General features: G+C 38.5%; 1 protein-coding gene across 1 annotated transcript in view; it reads left to right on the top strand.

Annotated features, from left to right (window-relative positions):
* Window positions 1-18,677, top strand: part of LOC124711790 — a 170,201-nt gene that overhangs the window by 89,010 nt on the left and 62,514 nt on the right. The window contains exon 7 of the mRNA XM_047242009.1: window positions 10,881-11,146. Within this exon, the coding sequence (XP_047097965.1) occupies window positions 10,881-11,146 (266 nt within the window). The remainder of the gene's footprint in view (window positions 1-10,880; window positions 11,147-18,677) is intronic.

The following is an 18,677-nucleotide window of genomic DNA, read 5'->3' on the forward strand; positions in this document are numbered from 1 at the left end:
ATGTTCTACTTTAATCTCTGAACTCCTCCGTTTTATATATCTTACTCATAGTTTCACCTAGTATCGAGTGCCTTACATATTTTCTTCATTTTCTTATGTTGTGCGCATAACTCTAGTGTTTCCTCGCTCCTTCTCTGTTTATATAATATACTTCATTAATTAGATAATCTTGCTCATGCAGTGCTACGGGGTTTATCATTCTTTCCTTGGAACGGCGTGCCACAGGGTATGAGGGCCCCTCTGGCAGTCACATTCCTCTAGTCACTTCTCACGTATGCAGTGTCCTGGCATTAGAGCCAACAGAGGGTGTGGATTACGTGTGGTAGTCTGTTTTCATTTGGCTTTTTTAGCTATTTCTTTGTAACTTTTATATTATTCTGTGTACTCAGAAAGCTGTTTATTATTTATATCATTATCTAAAATATTGCCGCTTGAGCATGTCAGTTACTGTCTCTTAACTTTTTCCTTTTTAACGTTCTAACTTTTCTCATGTTTTGTTTCATTGCTTTTACATTACTGTAGCACCTTTTACACCTTATAAGCCCATTAGCGACTTTTCTGATCATATCCTCCTCTATTTTAAATCATTGAAGAACATATGTACACCTACAGTAGCAACATTTGGCAAACTTGCAAAACAAACATTTTGTGACTACTGTACAGCAGTTTATTTCGAACAGTAGTGCTGCTGACAAGATGACTCTTCTGTATACCATTATTTATATATGCCTGACATTGCTGGTGCTGATTTTGTGTTTAGCTTTTGACGATGCCACTGTGGCTCCAGACATGAGGACATGTTTTTATAAAACAAGTGTGTCTCATCATATTTAAAGTGCACAAAAGCACATGTATGTCAGTAATACTTTTCATCGTGGTCTACTTTATTGTTTTAAGCTGTAGACCATCTGCTAGTTGTATTTGTGTTTTTCCCATATTTTGCTGCAGCTCTGAAGATTGTCATTATAGACAAAAACACGTAGCCTGATGACAAAAATTTGCGACCATAGACATGAAGTAAAGAAAATTTACTTGTTAATTTGTTCCCTAAACCCTCTGAAACTCTCTACTATCTCTAATTCTTACAGTTCATCCAAGTTCCATTTCCTTACATTCCTACCTTTTTGCAGTTTCTTCAGTTTTTAATCTACAGTTCATAACCAATAAATTGCGGTCAGAGTCCCCATCTGCCCCTGGAAATGTCGTACAATTTAAAATATGGTTCTGAAATATCTGTCTTACCATTATATAATCAATCTAAAACCTTATGGCATTTCCAGGTCTCCTCCTCCTGATCAACCTTCTTTCATTGTTCTTAAACAAGGTGTTGGCTATGATTAAATTATGCTCTGTGCAGGATTCTAACAGGCGACTTCCCCATTCATTCCTTTCCCCCAGTCCATATTCATCTACTATTTTTCCTTCCTTCCTTTTTCTACTGTCCCCCATAACTATTAAATTTTCATCTCCCTTAACCATCTAAATATTTTCTTTTATCTCATCATACATTTCTTCAATCTATTAATCATCTGCAGAGCTAGTTGGCATATAAACTTGTACCGCTATGGTGGGTGTGGACTTTGTATCTATCTCGGCTACAATAATGCTTTCACTATGCTGTTAATAGTAGCTTATCTTGTTCCTATTTTTGTATTGATTATTAAACCTTCTCCTGCGTTATCCCTATTTCATTTTGTATTGATAGTCCTGTATTCACCTGACCAGAAGTATTGTTCCTGTTGCCACTGAACTTCACTAACTCTCACTATATCTAACATTAACCTGTCCATTTTCCCTTTTAAATTTTCTAACGTACCTGCCCAATTAAGGGATCTGACATTTCACACTCCAATCCGTAGAACACCAATTTTGTTTCTCCTGATAACGACATCATCCTGACTCGACCCCACCCAGACGTCCAACTGTGAGACTATTTTACCTCCATGGTACCAAGCCTGTTAGTCAGCTTCTTGAATAGCAAATAATTCTGTAACATATTTATAAAATATACTTCTTTCTCTCTGTATGAAATATTTTGCAAGTTATAGGTGTGATCTTATTTTTGTGGTGCCACCTCCTTCCAGCCACTGAATAAAATGAGTTCTTACTTGTATTTTTCTTTTTGTATTGCATTATTTTATCACTGTGATCACATCTTGCCATGTGTGTCTGTATTCACTTTATGCTCACCTTTTTTGACACTTTGTGTGTGTGTGTGTGTGTGTGTGTGTGTGTGTGTGTGTGTGTGTGTTTTTGTTTGTGCGTGCGTGCGTGAGGGAGGGAGGGGGGGGGGGGGGGGCGCACATGCTCGCACCCAAAAGGTATTTTCAACATATTTTACTCCATGTTAACAGCTTGTTTGCTTTTATTAATCTATTCAGTTACTCCGTGCGCTACATATTTGGTATAGGTTTTGTCCTAGCAATTTAATTTTTGCCGTTGTGTTGTCTGGAGAGTTCTTCAGTTACAGCTTGAACATCCTTGACGTAATATGTGCATTTCAGTGAATAGTAATGTAAAGTAGTCAGTGTATTACAATAAAATTTGCACAAAATTTATACTATTAATTGGAAGTGCCTCATACCACATATAACAAAAGTAAAGATGGAAATCATATTTTTGTTAACCTGTATCCTAATGATTACCAAACACTATTAAATTACAAATGGTATGTCTTCCCTTTTTCATGCGGAATTACATATTAGTGCTTCTTAGACCTGCTTTTTTACCACTGGTGCTATTGTTGTTCCAGCTGGTGAACAGTGACAGCTTTCATAGAAGTGAGTATCGCAATCATGGTTTCACTTTCTCGTCATCAGTTTCCTTTAAACGACTGAACTGATTTTCTGCTTTCATATGTTCTGATTTTTGGAAGCAATTGTCCGTGAAATGTTAATGTACAGTGAAATGTTTCTGCTCACAAGTAAGACAAAAACTATTAGTAAATTTAAATTCATAAATTGCAATCTCCTTGTTAATTTACAGAATTTTGTGCAAAAGAAAAAAAAAAATCAGATGGGAAATAGTTTGTTGCTGTCTTAATATTTAGCTTGTTGAATTGGGGGTGTTTGTGGCTGGTGATTGAGTTGACAAATTAATAATATTCTTTCCTGCAGAAAGCTCTAGGATGACTTTTGAAAAAATGTTGCATTCTTACATACTTAGAAATAAACTTCTCACAACCCAAATTTTTCAGCATTCTTCATTTATTGATTGATTCTTCAGTTCTCACTTTTTCTTTAAACAAATAAGTAACTGAATGTGACAACGCACTCACAGTGGCAGCTGTGATCGCTTATATGATCTTTAACAATCAGAGAGGTGTTTACTTCTTTGTTATGACTTGTGATATAATTACAATTTCATAATCCAAATGGTTTTGCTACAAGAGTAAAGTTAAAATTTTCTTGACATTTTAATTTGCATTGTAATTCTAACAATTTATCAGCAGTTTCCTTTTTTGATGAAATCACACATCCTTCCTCACTTAATCTTTCGCTTCTCTTAATACAGCAGTCTTCCTTACTTACTTCGGCTTGAACATTTGTCCACATAAATTAGAATAATTATTAGTATGAACATTCTTCCAATAACTAACTTTTTCAAAACTAGTGTCTTTTTTGAAAATTACATGAATTATGTAATGTTAACTGTTCAGTGTCTTATTCATCCCTATTATTGATTCATCTGGCCAGTAAATGCATTGGTAGTACAGTGAATTCAAAGAAAAGAAAAATCATAAGCAGATGAATATAATTGAATAGTGCTAATGTAATACCATGATGTAACGTAAATGAAATATACAAATGTATAGTGGTATGTAGTAGTCATTCGTATTGTATTCTTTACTTGGTGAACCTTGGTCTATTACAAATAGCCTATCAAAATAATCTCTCTGTAAGGACTGAAAAGGTTTAAAACATCAAGAAGTTTATCATCATGAGCAACAAGCAAAAATTACTCCAAATTTTTATTTTTTTCTTTGGATTTGAAGCGGAAAGAAATTCATGTCATAGTTGTTTTTTGTATGACAATGGGAAAGCAGACACACTGGGAGAAAATGGATAACAACAAGAGTGTAATTATCATTCAAGCACACTATTATTTTATTGGGAAATTTCAATGCAAAAACTGTAAAGAAGGAAAACTATAGGACAATAGTTGATACACATCCTGCACCCTTATGTTCCAACATAAATGAGGAAAGACTAGTAATTATATGTTAACAACAACATAGACCTAAAATCCACATGCTTTAAGAGAAAACCCAAGAAACTATTGACATGGACGCACCAAACTCAATATGTGGTAAACGACATCTAAACCACAAAGCAATAAGTCGAAAGTCGTCAAAAGAAATAATGAATGTTAAAAGTCCACAAATATTGGGTCAGGCTTGTTAAGCCTGAAACTGACTACAGGTTCCTTCAAACACCTGCCTGTTTTGTGTAAACATGTTTTATGGCAATAGTTGCATTTTATTTTGTACACACCAAATTTGTTATATTTGCCTTCGAGTTAATTGTAATTCAATATGCAAATTAAATGTCTCCAAAATTATGTTCTTTTTTTGCCATATTTGTTGGTATTTGACTTGAATCTAGTGTCGAGCTACACTTAAGTGTGAGTGAATACTCAAGTGTGTGTGTGTGTGTGTGTGTGTGTGTGTGTGTGTGTGTGTGTGTGAAAAAGTTAGTTCACCAGAAAGAACTTGACTGCCAGTGCGTTCACAACTCTTTTGTGAGTATGTACTAGGCTACCAAGAGACCTCAACCTCTGCAGCATTACTTCCCTTTCTGTGCTGCAATCCTGTACTTACATTATCCCTTTCTCCCCTCTACTTTTCCATCGGATGCTCTTTCTGGTGCAGACCCCACTTGGATCTGGTACATGATTTAGAACCTTTGTTTTCCATTTCATTTACGGTGCTCTCTATATCTTTTCATTAACAAATACGTGGTCCCCATTGCTCGGTTCAGTAAGGTAGTTTGCTCAAAACCCAACACGATAGCCATCCCATTGGGGGGGGGGGGGGGGGGGGGGGCGTCGTCAAGTACCTGCTTGGTAGTAGTTCCCTGACCACACAGGAATTGCACTGTTGGGGCCTGAGCTGAAACAGCTCCCCCATGTGTGCTAAGGACTGTGTGCTCATTGTGACTGGTCACAGGAACTTCAAGTAATGGATTACTGGCCAGATAGCAATTGCTGAGACTGGGTGGTACCCATGGGAAGAGCCCCCTTTTGGGAGGGGTGGCAGTATGGTGGATGAGTTGCATAAGGACAAAGCTTCCTCCCACTGGTGGCCATACGGCCAGACAAGTCTCTTCAGTAGGAAAGAACTCGTTCAGTGCAGATAGATACAACCCCAGAATGTTTCCTTCCCTGGCTACACCATGGGAGAAACATAGGGCTGACTGAAAAACAGAGAAATACTCTCTACAATACCTGGTTTGTACAAAGACAGATGGGAAATCTTTTTTGGCCACAAAGCCTTTAGTCTTTGGGTTAGATAGACTTTGCCGAGACTACAGAGGACAAGTTTGGGAAAGTTGCAGTCATCTCCAAAATAAAGAGTGGACCAATTTAGATTAAAACAGCATCCCCTACCCAGTCACAGTAATTTGTTGCTTTTGACAAGCTGGGTGACTGTCACTCCACATAATAGTTTAAACATTGTTCAAGGCGTCATGTTCCATCGTGACCTCTTGCTGTTGGCATGTCGGAATGTACACTTTGCCCATTGTGTCCATAGGGTGCAAAAGGGCAGTTGGGTTGCCACCGGGGCCTTCATCATGGCCTTTGAGGGAAATTTGTTGCCTGAAAAGGTCAGGGTGACAGTATATCAATGTGATGTGAAACTGCATGTTGCCCCATTCCCCACAACCCCTATGTTTCTCCAACCCTATGTGCTGCTTCAGATGTATGAAATTCAGACACATCTCATTGCAATACCAGCACGGTCTGTAAGGGTTTTGGATGACCATTACACAAATATTTGTTGTGCTCTTTGAATCCCAGTTCCTAGCTGACACAGCAACAGGAATGTGCTACCAACCCTTTGCGCCCTACAAGGTGAGACAAACAGGGCTCACTGCCACAGACTGACTTTGCCTATGCAGTGTTTGTGTGTTGATGGCATCACCTCTCAACTGGTGGCAGTAGGTGATCCTGGGACATAACCTGCCACCTTGGTCCCATCAGTCTCTCACAGTATACCAGCAGCACAATCCTCCAGTGGAAGTATAGTGGTTTTTTCCACTACCTCGTTGAGCAGTGGCATACCTTAGGGTCCTCCCCTGCTTTCTGCCCTACCCTTCAGGAAACTTGGTTTCCAGCAACGCGGAACCCTGCCCTTGATGGCTCCTGGGATTATTTTAAGAATCATCCCTATTATAATAGGGTATCAGGTGCACATATGTTCTGGACTCTATATATAGCGAACTTGTGCCTGTTGATACAATTTTTGAGACACTGGCTGCTCAGGTAAGGGTATTTCAGGATTTAACAAGCTGTAATGTTTATCTCCCTCCTGGTGGTGGAGTGCCGCAGAACATATTGTCTACATTGGTTCATCAGCTCCCCCTCCTTTCCTAATCTTGGGCAACTTCAATGACCCTAACCTTTGGTGTGGTGGAACCACTGGCTGCAATAAAGATATTGAAACTCATTGGCAAATCTAGACCTTTCTCTTTTCAATACTGGTGCCTCCACACACTTCATTGTGGCACATGGAACTTATTCAGCTCTTGATCTTCCTATTTGCAGCCCTTGTCTTCTCCCTTCCACCCACTGGAGGGTCCATGATGACTGTGTGGCGGTGACCACTCCCTGATCTTCCTGTCCTACCCTCAGCGCCACTTCCCTGGGCGCCTACCCAGATGGGTTCTCCACAGTACCGACTGGGGTGCTTTCACCTCCACTGTGTTCTGAGCTCCCCACTACATGAAGGCACTGATGCAGCTGTCCAGAGTGAAGCAGCAGCCGCCATTCTATTAGCAGCCAACTTTGTGATCCCCCATTATTCGGGATCCTCACATCAGAAGATAATACCTTGGTGGTCCTCAGAAATCCCTGAGGCCATTGAAGATTGCATCAGACTTTCCAACACTAAATGATATCCATCATTCAAGCACTTCATTGCCTTTAAACAGTTCTGTGCCCGGGCTCACCACTTAATAAAATGACAGCAGCAAGAATATTGGGATTGGTATGTTTCAATGACTGGACCACATACACCTCCTTCACAGGTGTGGATGAAGATCAGACACCTGTATGGATACAAGTCCTCTACAGGTGTACTTGGTATTACCTTGAATGGTACGTCTCCCATCACATACCATGCTCCGGGGACCTAAAACTGCATTCTAGGCAGAGTGGGTCTCCCACCTTACCCCATTTCACTCCCCTCCCACTTTTCCTTGATTTTATCTCTGTCTTATTGTATCTAGCTTCCAATCAGGTTTTGCCAGATTTGCCTTTTGCATACTTCTCTGGGGTTTATTCCTGGTTCGATAAATGTAGGATGAAGGAGGCTCATGACCTCCAACAACTGGCTGAAGAACTTGAGAATCCAAATACTAGTATGTTGCAACAAGGATTACACCAATGGCAAGATACAATCAATACCTTCACTATGCATTGGCAATGGCAATGTCACTGACAATCATGCCACTAAAGCAGAGTTATTAAAGACAGTTCTCCATAATTTTTTGATCAAAGAAAATGCAATAAATATTCCTGAACTCAAATGATGAACAGCTACCAACATAATTTGGAAGCAGGTCTCCACGTTTATCAAGGCACCTAATGTCAGTTACTGAAAGTAAGTCTTCCAGTTTAGGGTCTATACCAGTTAGCTGCCTTTCAGGTCATGCTGATGATTTTAGCTCCTTTTTTAGCAATCATAAATAAGATGCAACAATAAAGTAATGAACAGATTATTTATATGCTTCTGGTGGCAACCCTGCATCTTGTTACCACAGGCATTGTGTGACTGTGATACTTCCCCACCACAAACAAAAGTGGTGTGCACCTACAGCATGTCAGTTAGGAGTAGCCGGTTGAAGAGTGAAGTCCTGTGTTTTCTCCTGGTCACAACAGCATGACCTCGAAATAGTGCACAGTGGTGTACCTTCTCTTTCCGTGTGAAACAGGTGAGCTTCAGCAGGCTTTTGGAACCGTTTTATCAAGGGCACACTTGTTTTGTTGGCACAAAATGTTTTCTGAAGGCAGAATTAGTGTAGAACATGAACACTAGTGGACGACCATCGACAACAGGAACAGATAACAATGCAGGCAAGTTGAGTGAACTTGTGCGAGCTGATTCAAGATTAACACTGAAAATGGTGCAGATGAACTGAACATTTACTAGGAAACAGTGTGCCTGATATTGACTGAGGATCTGGGAATGAGAATACTTTTTGCCGAAATGGTTCCCAAAAATCTCGGAGAGTGACAAAAAGATCAGTGGAGGACTACAGTTGCTGAAGTGTTGGAACAAGTGGAACTGAACCCAGAATTACTGAACTGAGCTGTCACTGGTGATCAAAGTTTGTTTTCAGAGTATGATCCAAAGACAAAATGTCAAAGTTTGGAACGGGGTACAAAGGAGTTGCCAAGACCAAAGAAAGCACACACGTTGAATTCAAAGGCAAAATGCACACATTGTTAACAATTGGTTGGTGCATGACAATAACACAATATCCCATACTGCATTGCCTGTTGGGCAGTTTTGGGGTTGAAGAGCATTGCAGCATTACCACAACCTCCTTATTCACTCGACACAACCCCGTTTGATCTATACAACAAGTTCAGAAAAGATCATTCTTTTGAAACATAACCAGCCCTTTATTTACGTGAACTAATGAGTGCTCTCAACAAGAGATCTCATTTTGATAACATATTAATAGATTTCACCATTGACACCATTCTTCACAAGTGGCTTTCAATCAGACTGCATGCCTATAGGGTGTTGTCTCAGCTGTCCAGCTGGTGATTTCCTGTCAGAAAAGTCACAATTTGTAGTAATTAATGGGAAGACAACTAGTGAAACCAAAGTTATATGTTGGGTTCCCCAAGGAAGGGTTATAGGCCCTCTGCTGTTCCATAATATTGCTACTTGATAGGGATCCATACCAGAGAGGACTGACAGAGGACATCAAAAATGTTAAAGGAACAACAGTATTTGTGTAATCACAAAACGGGGGAGAGTGTATCACGTATGTGATAAGCAAAATGGGATGGCAATCATTGAAACAAAGATGTCCCTCATTGTGGCTAGAACTTTTCATGAAATTACAGGCACCAGCTTTATCCTCCTAATGCCAAAATATGTTGCAGAGACCCACCTACATAGGGAGAAATGACAATTATTATAAAATACAAGAAATTAGAGCTTTCACAGAAAGATTTAAGGATCCATTTTTTCCATGTACTAGTCATGAGAGAAATACTAGTGAAACAGTGTGAAAGTGATTCTCTGAACCCTCTGCCAAATCCTTAAGTGTGAATTGCAGTGTGAAGATGTAAGTGTATATGTAGACAGCATGAAAATCAGAGCCACCAAACAGAAATTTTAAAACACAAGTCTGCGGTAGACAGTAACTTTTTTAATTCATTTGACTACAAACACACTACAAATACCAGGAACGGGACAGCAGCAATGTGCGATAAAATTCTGCATTGCTACTGTCATGGGATTATAAGCACAAAGAGTTTAGTCACCTGAGCTTTTGCTTAGGCTCCTGAAGTCCATGTGAGGAATATTCATAGTTGAATAATTCTTGAAACAGTAGTGGATAAAAATATGATGAGACTGGTTTTGTGAAAAAGGAAATGGCAAGTCTAAAACAGTGTTACTGTTAAAAAAGCTATATATTGTGATTCATTTTTAAAACTGTATGACATTACCCACCAGATATAACCCCGGTTGCCTTATTCGGCAAATTTGCCCCGCAGACATGCCATTTGTTCAGAGTTTCTATGTGCAGTATGCAGCTGTTTTTATAGGTGTCAGTGTTTCATTCTTTCTGTAATATTTCATAAATATAGTTTTTGTGTGATGGTAAAAAGCTTTTGTATCACATCATTAGATTTTATTTTGAGACTGCCTGAATTATAAGAATAATATTCTGCTGTTTCTAATTCTTGAGTGTGTCAATATAGACATAACATAATGACTGTCCTTTGTTTCCAGATTAAAAAGTAGGCATGGTTTTGTGCATTTTCTCTATGCAGCTTCAACTACGTTTTTTACTATGGCTTGAGATCCTTTCTGTATAGAGCTCCCATTAAATATTTTACATTAAGTCTTTATATACTATGCAACAACTCATCCCTTCCAGTCAAGAAGTAAAACCAAAACTGATGCAGGCACCGGACTTTTCGGTGTAGGTAATTTTCGCTCCACGAACGAGATGTTTTATTTCAATTTTCTAACCATAATCTTATCTATTTGTTTTATTTGAAAAATGATTTTCAGCTAATTGGTCAGTTTGGATATGTATTAAATAGCTGTCTAATGTACCAAGATATTTTGAAACTATGATGCACACGTTTAATTATATCAGTGTGAGTTTAATAATAATGTTTATAAATGATACTAGGTCATTGCTGAAGGTTGATGAGTGTTAATGTTGTTTTCTACTTCAGTGTGCAGCATCAGATGTGTGTATGGTAATGACATGCATGAAATAATATTGTATAATATAGTCAGTAATGACTTCTTGCTTCCTACAGTATGTTGTCAGTATTGCCTTATGTCTTCATGGAAGTTCAGTCTTCTTTTTGTGTGTGCTCCAATGCACATAATAATCACACGATTTTAATATTTAGTTCCCTCCTTTTGCTTTGTTTCGTTTTGTCAATTTTTGTTTTTTCAGGTTCAGCAGCAGATTCGTCCCTTAGTCACCCCTGAAGATCGTCCTCACTATTATTATGATGAACGTGTGACAAAAACTGTTCTGTCTGTGCTCGAGCTTACAGTAAGATTGGCACAGTTTGATGGCAGGTGGCTCACAGCTGCTTCGGGTATGCTGGAGCCCACATCTGTACATATGATATTGGCACTGGCTCTTTCCTCTGCATCCGAAGATATTCGTCGGAGAATTTTCAACCTTGTTGCTTCACCTGCATTTACGAGAGACTGGTTGGTGACTGTCTTTATACTTTATGCAGTTGCTTTCTTTTCATTAAATTTTCCTTAAATTTTGATTATTTGTTTCAGTTCTAACTGCAGAAATGAAATTTGTTTGGTTTCTATTTTTACTCCTGCAAAATGAAATTTGTTTGGTTTCTATTTTTACTCCTGCAAAATGAAATTGCTGTATGTTCTTTATCATCGTACTATTTTTAATGTCGTATCAATATACAGCTAAAATGTTGGAAGGTAAGGTACCAAATACAGGGACTACATAAAGTCCTGGAACACTTTCAATTATTTATTGCACAAGAACTAAACATTGTATAGATCTCATACATATTGCATTTTGAAGAGAAACTCTGACAGCATTTTTCAAACAAACATTCGATATGCAAACCGTGAGTGACCCAGCAGACGTCAGTACGGTAATTGAATTCTTGCCGTACGCGTCCCAGCGTGGCATCGTCGACTGTGGCAGTGGCTTCCCGTATTCTCTCCTGGAGCTCGGCCACATCACTTGGTAGAGGCGGTACATACACCAGATCTTTGATGTGTCTCCCCCTCCCCACAGAAAAGTCACACGGAGTGATATCTGGTCATCAGGAAGGCCATTGCCTGAAACAGCTGTCTCCTTCTGTAGCACGGCTGATTCATCGATGCGATCCACGAACTTCGTGTTGAAAATGGGGTAGAGCCCCATCCTGCTGTAAGATGAACAGAGAGTCCGATTGCATTTGTGGCATCAACCATTGCTGCAAAATGTCCAAGTAGGACTATCCAGTGACAGTGCTTTCGACAAAGAAGAGTGGCCCGTAAAGTTTTCGACATGACAGGGCACAAAAAAACTTTTGGGGAATCCTGCTCAAATTCAATGAATTTGTGTGGATCCTTTGTACCCCATATTCAACAATTATGCCTGTTCACTTTGCCATTAGTGTGAAAAGTGGCGTCGTCACTAAAAATTAAGCCATCAACAGTGCCACTCCCATCCTCATTCAATTGTTGCAACTGTGAACAAAACTCAAAACACTCGTCTTTCTCGTCATCGCTGAGCGTCTGCATTAGCTCCAATTTGAATGATTTTGTAGACAGCTTCTGTCGCAGGACTTTCCACACTGTCATTGGAGCCATTTCGAGTTCACAGTATGCATGACACACCGATTTCTTTGGACTCCTTCTGAATGTCTCTCGTACACGCCCCACATTCACTTCACTCACACTGGGACGTCCATTAAGCAACCAGTCATTACGAATTTGTTGTGCCAGTGGTAAATGGTCTTCCTTGTTGGTGTCTTCTTACCATACTTGGTTCTAAACATCCGTTGAACAGCTGTAGCACACTTGTTTTTGTCAAATTCCTACACACAGAAAGCTCGCTTCACACCTGAACTCACCATGTTTGCGACTAGCGCTGACTGTTGGCAAATTACCAAACTACGCTGGTGATGGTATACATGAAAAAAAAAAAACCTTTCAAGGTTTCTCTTCAAGATGACATATTTATGATATCTGTACAATATTTGGTTCTTGTGCAATAAATAATTGAGTGTTCCTGGACTTTATGTACACTCTGTATAAAGAAGGCATGTAACTAGCCATGTTGAGGGGCAATGAGGATTGTGCGTATTCATCATGGAATGGCGATAGCAGCATCTTTGAGAGGGAATACCTGCTCGGATGCAAATATAGAAGTTCTTGCGATCACTGGCCCGCCTTGAAGATCTGCTGAATTGTTAATATTATATAAACATGAACAATCAATGAACAAATAAGCTATGAGAAACAAATGATGTCTTCTTTTGACTTTAATTCTGTAGTTGATCTTGAGCATTGTTGGAAGGTCTCCTTGTAATTTAGCCTAATGTATACCACAAAGAGTGACAATAGCAAGACATATTAAACAAAACATGATAAGAAAGTATATAAGAGGAATAACCTATTTTATATGAAGAATTTCTGTGAAATAGTGTCATTCGCCCAGGAAGCCAGACAAAAGAGTCATTCAATAAAGGAAGGGCGCATGTTAATCTATCCACTAAAAAGCAGTCATTACAAATAATTTTATTACTGATGATGACATGCAATTAAAAGTCACAACATTGTATTCAATAAAATAAATTTTGTTAAGATGAAGAAATGGAAGATCGGTGGCTGATGCCAGTCAGCGACTAATTGCAGTGGATGTCCAATAACTATGAGACATTGCATTGTGAGAGGTAGTTGTGCAACTTCTTCACATCATCATTAAACCTGCGTGGTGAAGTCCACATTATGACCCAATGTGTTGTGTAGCAAGGCAAGGTGAGCTGTACTTACTCAAAAACAGTTTTAATTTCTTCTATTTTTTCTGACTTCTGTGATACTGCATGTTGAGAGAGAATTGAGTTGATTTTAAGTAATTCCCAAAGCATGAGTTGGTAACTGTTATTAATTAGGGAAGTGATGTTCAAGCATTACTATTTAAACTGTATGCCAATACTGACAACTAAAATGGATTAAATGTTAAAGACCGTGCCTGAGGTGTTAAGTTTGAAGAAGTTCTTGCTGAGATGAAAGCTACTGCAGGACAGCTAACTACTGAACTAATTGCCGGATTAGATACAACTGATGGTAACATAGACCAACAAGCCAATAAGTTAGAGGAACATATTGCTGGCTCACACCAGGAAAAGGCTTAATTAAGTAAAAAAGATACAACAATTAAAATCCACTATACTAAATTTAAAAGGAGAGTTATTACCTGAGATAGTTAAGCAATATGATTTGGTTAAGTATGAGATAAATAAACAGTCTAACAAAGTGAGGTGTTCTGTTGGATGTTGTACACCTTAATGCAGTTTTTCATTACCTTTTTATATTTGTGGAAGGCTGTGCCGGACTTCTTCCCTGACTTTGTGGTTGTTAATAAACTCAGTACCATAGTTCTAACTACCTTTATAGAGAAGGTATTAGCAAACCAGATATTGATGTTAAACGTGCGAATCATCGAACTTATCAGTGGTTTCTGTCAACTATAATATTCTAACACAGATTCTCAGCGTAGAATAAAAATTAAAAGAATATTTCATTTGTCTCCTTACATTCACCAAATGAAAATAAATTAACAGTTCTGCACAATATCTGTACTCATACGTATGATACCTTATTTTATAGTTTTCATTCACAAGTATCAATCATTGGTAAAAAGACATAGGGATCAGTCTGGAGTAATATATATCATCATAGAAGTAAATATGGATATAAAACAGATTGAAGAATTTAGGAAAATGTAGATTGCTACTTACTGTAAAAATGACAACATTAAGTTGCAGACAGGCGCAATTGAAAGGTACGTGCATAAAGCTTTCGGCCACAACCTTCATCGGAAAAAGAGAAACGCATACCATATATTCACACAAGCTAGCACACATCAAGCACACATGACCACCAACTCTGGCAGCTTGGATATTTTATAGACTCTGTGGGCAGTGGAACACCACTTTGGGATGGTTGCGAAGGGGTTGTTGATACGTATTTATGGCTGAGCAGCCGGAGTTGGAGGTCGTGTGTGTGTGTGTGTGTGTGTGTGTGTGTGTGTGTGTGTGTGTGTGTGTACTTGCTTGTGTGAATGAATGGTGTGTGTTTCTCTTTTTCTGATAGAGGCTGTGGCTGGAAGCTTTGTGTAAGAGTCTTTTAATTGTGCAAGTCTGCATCTTAACTTGTCATCTTTACCGAAAGTAGCAATCTGTGTTTTACTACACTGTTGATATTCCCACCTGGAGTGTCCATTTTTTTAGACTGAATAATTTATTGAGTAAGAACTGTCAGAAGTACAAAAGCAGTTCTCTGTCACTAGCGTAAGACTAAATTGTCTCAAGAGTTCAGAAATGTAATCTGCAGATTGAGTGAGTGCTTCATGTTTGTTTATTCATTACTGACTCTGGCCATGGACATGAAATATCAGAACATGTAACTACTATGTGGAGATATTCAATGCGATCATTTTGGCAAGAACCAGTAACAAGCAAATTGCGTCTGATAGGCCAGGAGTAATATACTGTAAAGGAGATGACTGGTGGCAGAACTTTACGCTGTATGTTTGGAGATGCGTAACTTGCTGGAATCTTTCATTTGGAGTAAGCTGCAAGTTTCGTTCAAGCTAAAAAGAGTGTGCTGAAAGTTGATACTAATAATCTAGTGGTACTCTGTTGGAAAGGGCAAATACTACAGGAACAACACTTTCTGGTTGAAAATGTTCTGTAAAGATTTACTCATTGAAATAGTTTTACCATGACAGAAATTAGTAGTCACAGATAGAATAAATGACATTCTGGTGAAACAGTGAGTGGTCAAATATAGTAGAGAGGTGAAGGTGTCTCAACAGACCAAAAAAGCTTTGGAAATTATTTACTGTGTCAAAGAGAGAACTCAAGACAAAGATACTGCTAATGAAACCTAAGAAAAAGTATTGAATTTCTTGCTGTAACTATCTTCTTTGCAATGATTCACTGTTGTGACCATTTAGCATTGTTTGCATTTTATATATTGCCAATAATTAGCAAATTTTTATTCCATTCAGTATTATTTGCGACACAATTTATTCTTTATGAGGTACAGCAAAAATCGATATATACAAAGAAACATGATTTAACATTCATTTAAATTTTCTCTAGTGGTAATTGCTGAGTGCTTTGTGGTTCTGAACACTGTCTTTGTGTAAACATGCTGCTATTCATGACATCAGTAATGTCTACAGTCTGAGTGAAACAACTTGGTCTTTTATGTTTGCCACTTCAACTACCAGCTTCCCTTTCTTTAAGACTCTGGCAACAGGAGGCAGGCTGCTAGTCCCAGCAGAACATATTTTTGTATGATTTGGCCAACAACATTTAAATGGGCTGCCAGCAAGGCTTGATACTGGATTAAGTGTGTACTCCACACTTATCGGCAACTGTAAATAAGTTTATGCTTTGTTGTGGAGCGTTCGGAGCAGTGATACGTTTGCATGTGAAATTATCTCTTCTGTCACTCAGTGACCATAATGGCCCCAAAATTGAAGATGTCAGAGAGGAGACTGAAATAATGAATTCAGTAATCTGAAATTGTTTCATTGTGGAAGATCATAATATGGTTTCTCCTTTCAACCATCAAACAAACACTAAAATGTCAGATATTGAGATGAGTTGCAGAGGAGTAGAAAATCAGCTAAACTGCTTGATAGACATTTTGAACAGGTGAGACATTTCTGAGATTGTACAGAGATTATGCAAAAGAACTTGCTCCCCTTCTAGCAGTAGATGATTCGAAAACAATGACGGGCATTGATTGATTGATTGACTGATTGGGAAAATTCTGTTGTGAAGAAGGATCATCAATCCGTTGAATGTAATTATAGGCCTATATTGCTGATGTCACTCTGTTGTAGAATTAGGGATCCTGTTCTGTGCTCACACATATAATATTTCTGTAGAAAAAAAGTTGATTCTGTAGAATCTAACACATAGCCCATAAACAGAGATTTTGAAAAAAAAAACACAGATCAGTCAGTTTGTTCATGAAATCCAGAGCACTGTAGACAAAGGTGCCCACTCTTGGCTTCCAGAAGGCATTCGATAAAGCTCCACACTGCCATTTAGTGGACAGAATGTGAGCTAACCAAGTGTTGGAGCAGATTAGTGACTGAATACAGAACTTTCTGAGAGAGAGGACTCAATACATTATTTTTAAAGGGATGGAATGAACTGACGTAGAGGTAATTTCTGGAGGTGCCCCAAGGGAGTTATAAGGCCGTAATCATTTACAATTTGTGTAAATGATCTGATGGATAATGGTGGAAGCTGAATGAAGTTTTTTGTAGACAATGCTGTTGTCTATTGCGAGAGTGTAGCAAATGTAGAATGACCTGCAGAGTATCGAAGATTAGTGCAGGGACTGACAGTTGACCCTGACTGTAGAAAAATATAACATACTCCACATAAATAGGTGAAGAGATCCATTAATCTTTTATTATGTTATTGGTGAAAAGCCACTGCAAATAATAACTGTAAAATATGCTGGAGGAACCACTCTAAAATGGAATAACTGTATAAAACAAATTGTAGCAAAAGCAGATGCTAGGCTGAGGGTTATTGGAGAAATTTTAAGGATTCATCCATGAAAGAAATGGCTTATGAACACCTGTTTAACTAATTTTTGAGTACTGTTCACCAGTCTGGGACACTTACGAACTCCCATAACAGAAGAGGTAGAGAAGAGCCATTGAAGAATGGCACTTTTGTCACAGAATCGTTTAATAAGTGTGAGAGATGAGGTGTTCAATAAACTCCAATAGCCACTGCTACAAGAGAGGTACTGTGTATCACAGAGAAGGTTACTGTTAAATTCTAAGATGTACATACAAAGAGGCATTGGACAACATATTACTTCCTCTAGCACTGCTGTACAGAGCACCCGTCCTACTCAACATATCGCTGTGACTCCAGATCTCACATTGTTTACCATTGTCCTCAGAAGATAGATTTTTAATGAAAGCTTGAACACTATCTTAATTCCATTTCTCTTGATGATCTACCTTATCCTGACCATATTTAACCTTAGACTGGTGAGGATACAGCCTTGTTGCTCTTCTTGTTGAGTACTTTCCTGGATGGTGAAATGAGTTTGTAAGTACTTATTGCCACTTTCTCTTTATGCTTCTCATAGGTGGATAAATTCTTGGGGCAGGTTCTTGACACCTTATACAGCTATCGCTTCGTGACTAGAACTCCCATAACTGGGTACTTTATGATGTTCATTTTTACATTATTTAGCGTACGCTACAGTTTTGATTCAAAATTTCTACAATTTTTCATGCGGTACAATATGTAACTCCATCAGTACTGGCTGAAAAAGGAGCCTGCGCCTTTTCTCTGCTCTTAATACTGAATTGTAATTCTTCTAAAATTAGTACTCCTTTAACAGTCATACAATGTAACTTTTGAAGTACTGCTTGTTGATTCCTCGTTGCTGATTGGCAGCAAGTGTGGATCAGACTTGCCTTCATTATTCACACATGAGCTAACTTAATTTTTTTTGTAACAATAAGTATTTTGATCATATTGACAGTTCACCACTGGCAATGGAGGGTGAAGCTTTGACAATGCCAGCCACTCATGCTGGTGAAAAATCAGTAAAATCATCAGACGAACGTTGGCCGAATAACCTGAGACAGAAGCAGATAGGCAGTTTGTCATATTGACAGTGTTTGCATGGATAGCTTACTTTCATCCCTAGTAGATTTTGAAGAGAGAGCCATTGTTTATGCAGTTTTAAACTGATGGTATTATGGAGATGTGACAACACATTCTTATTGTAGCCTCATGATGAGAATAATTTGGTGACATTATCAGAATCTCTACTCTGTCTTTATGATGATTTATTCGACTGTGCAATCGGACAAGAACAGATCTGTTAGTTTGGTGACAGGATATTCGTGGACTATGAGTGTCCATAGAACTTGGGTTACTTGGCATACATTGTGTTCGATGCGAACAGCCTCTAGAATGTGCTTGTACACTTC

Source organism: Schistocerca piceifrons, chromosome 8 (assembly GCF_021461385.2).
Source record: "Schistocerca piceifrons isolate TAMUIC-IGC-003096 chromosome 8, iqSchPice1.1, whole genome shotgun sequence".
Lineage (NCBI taxonomy): Eukaryota > Metazoa > Arthropoda > Insecta > Orthoptera > Acrididae > Schistocerca > Schistocerca piceifrons.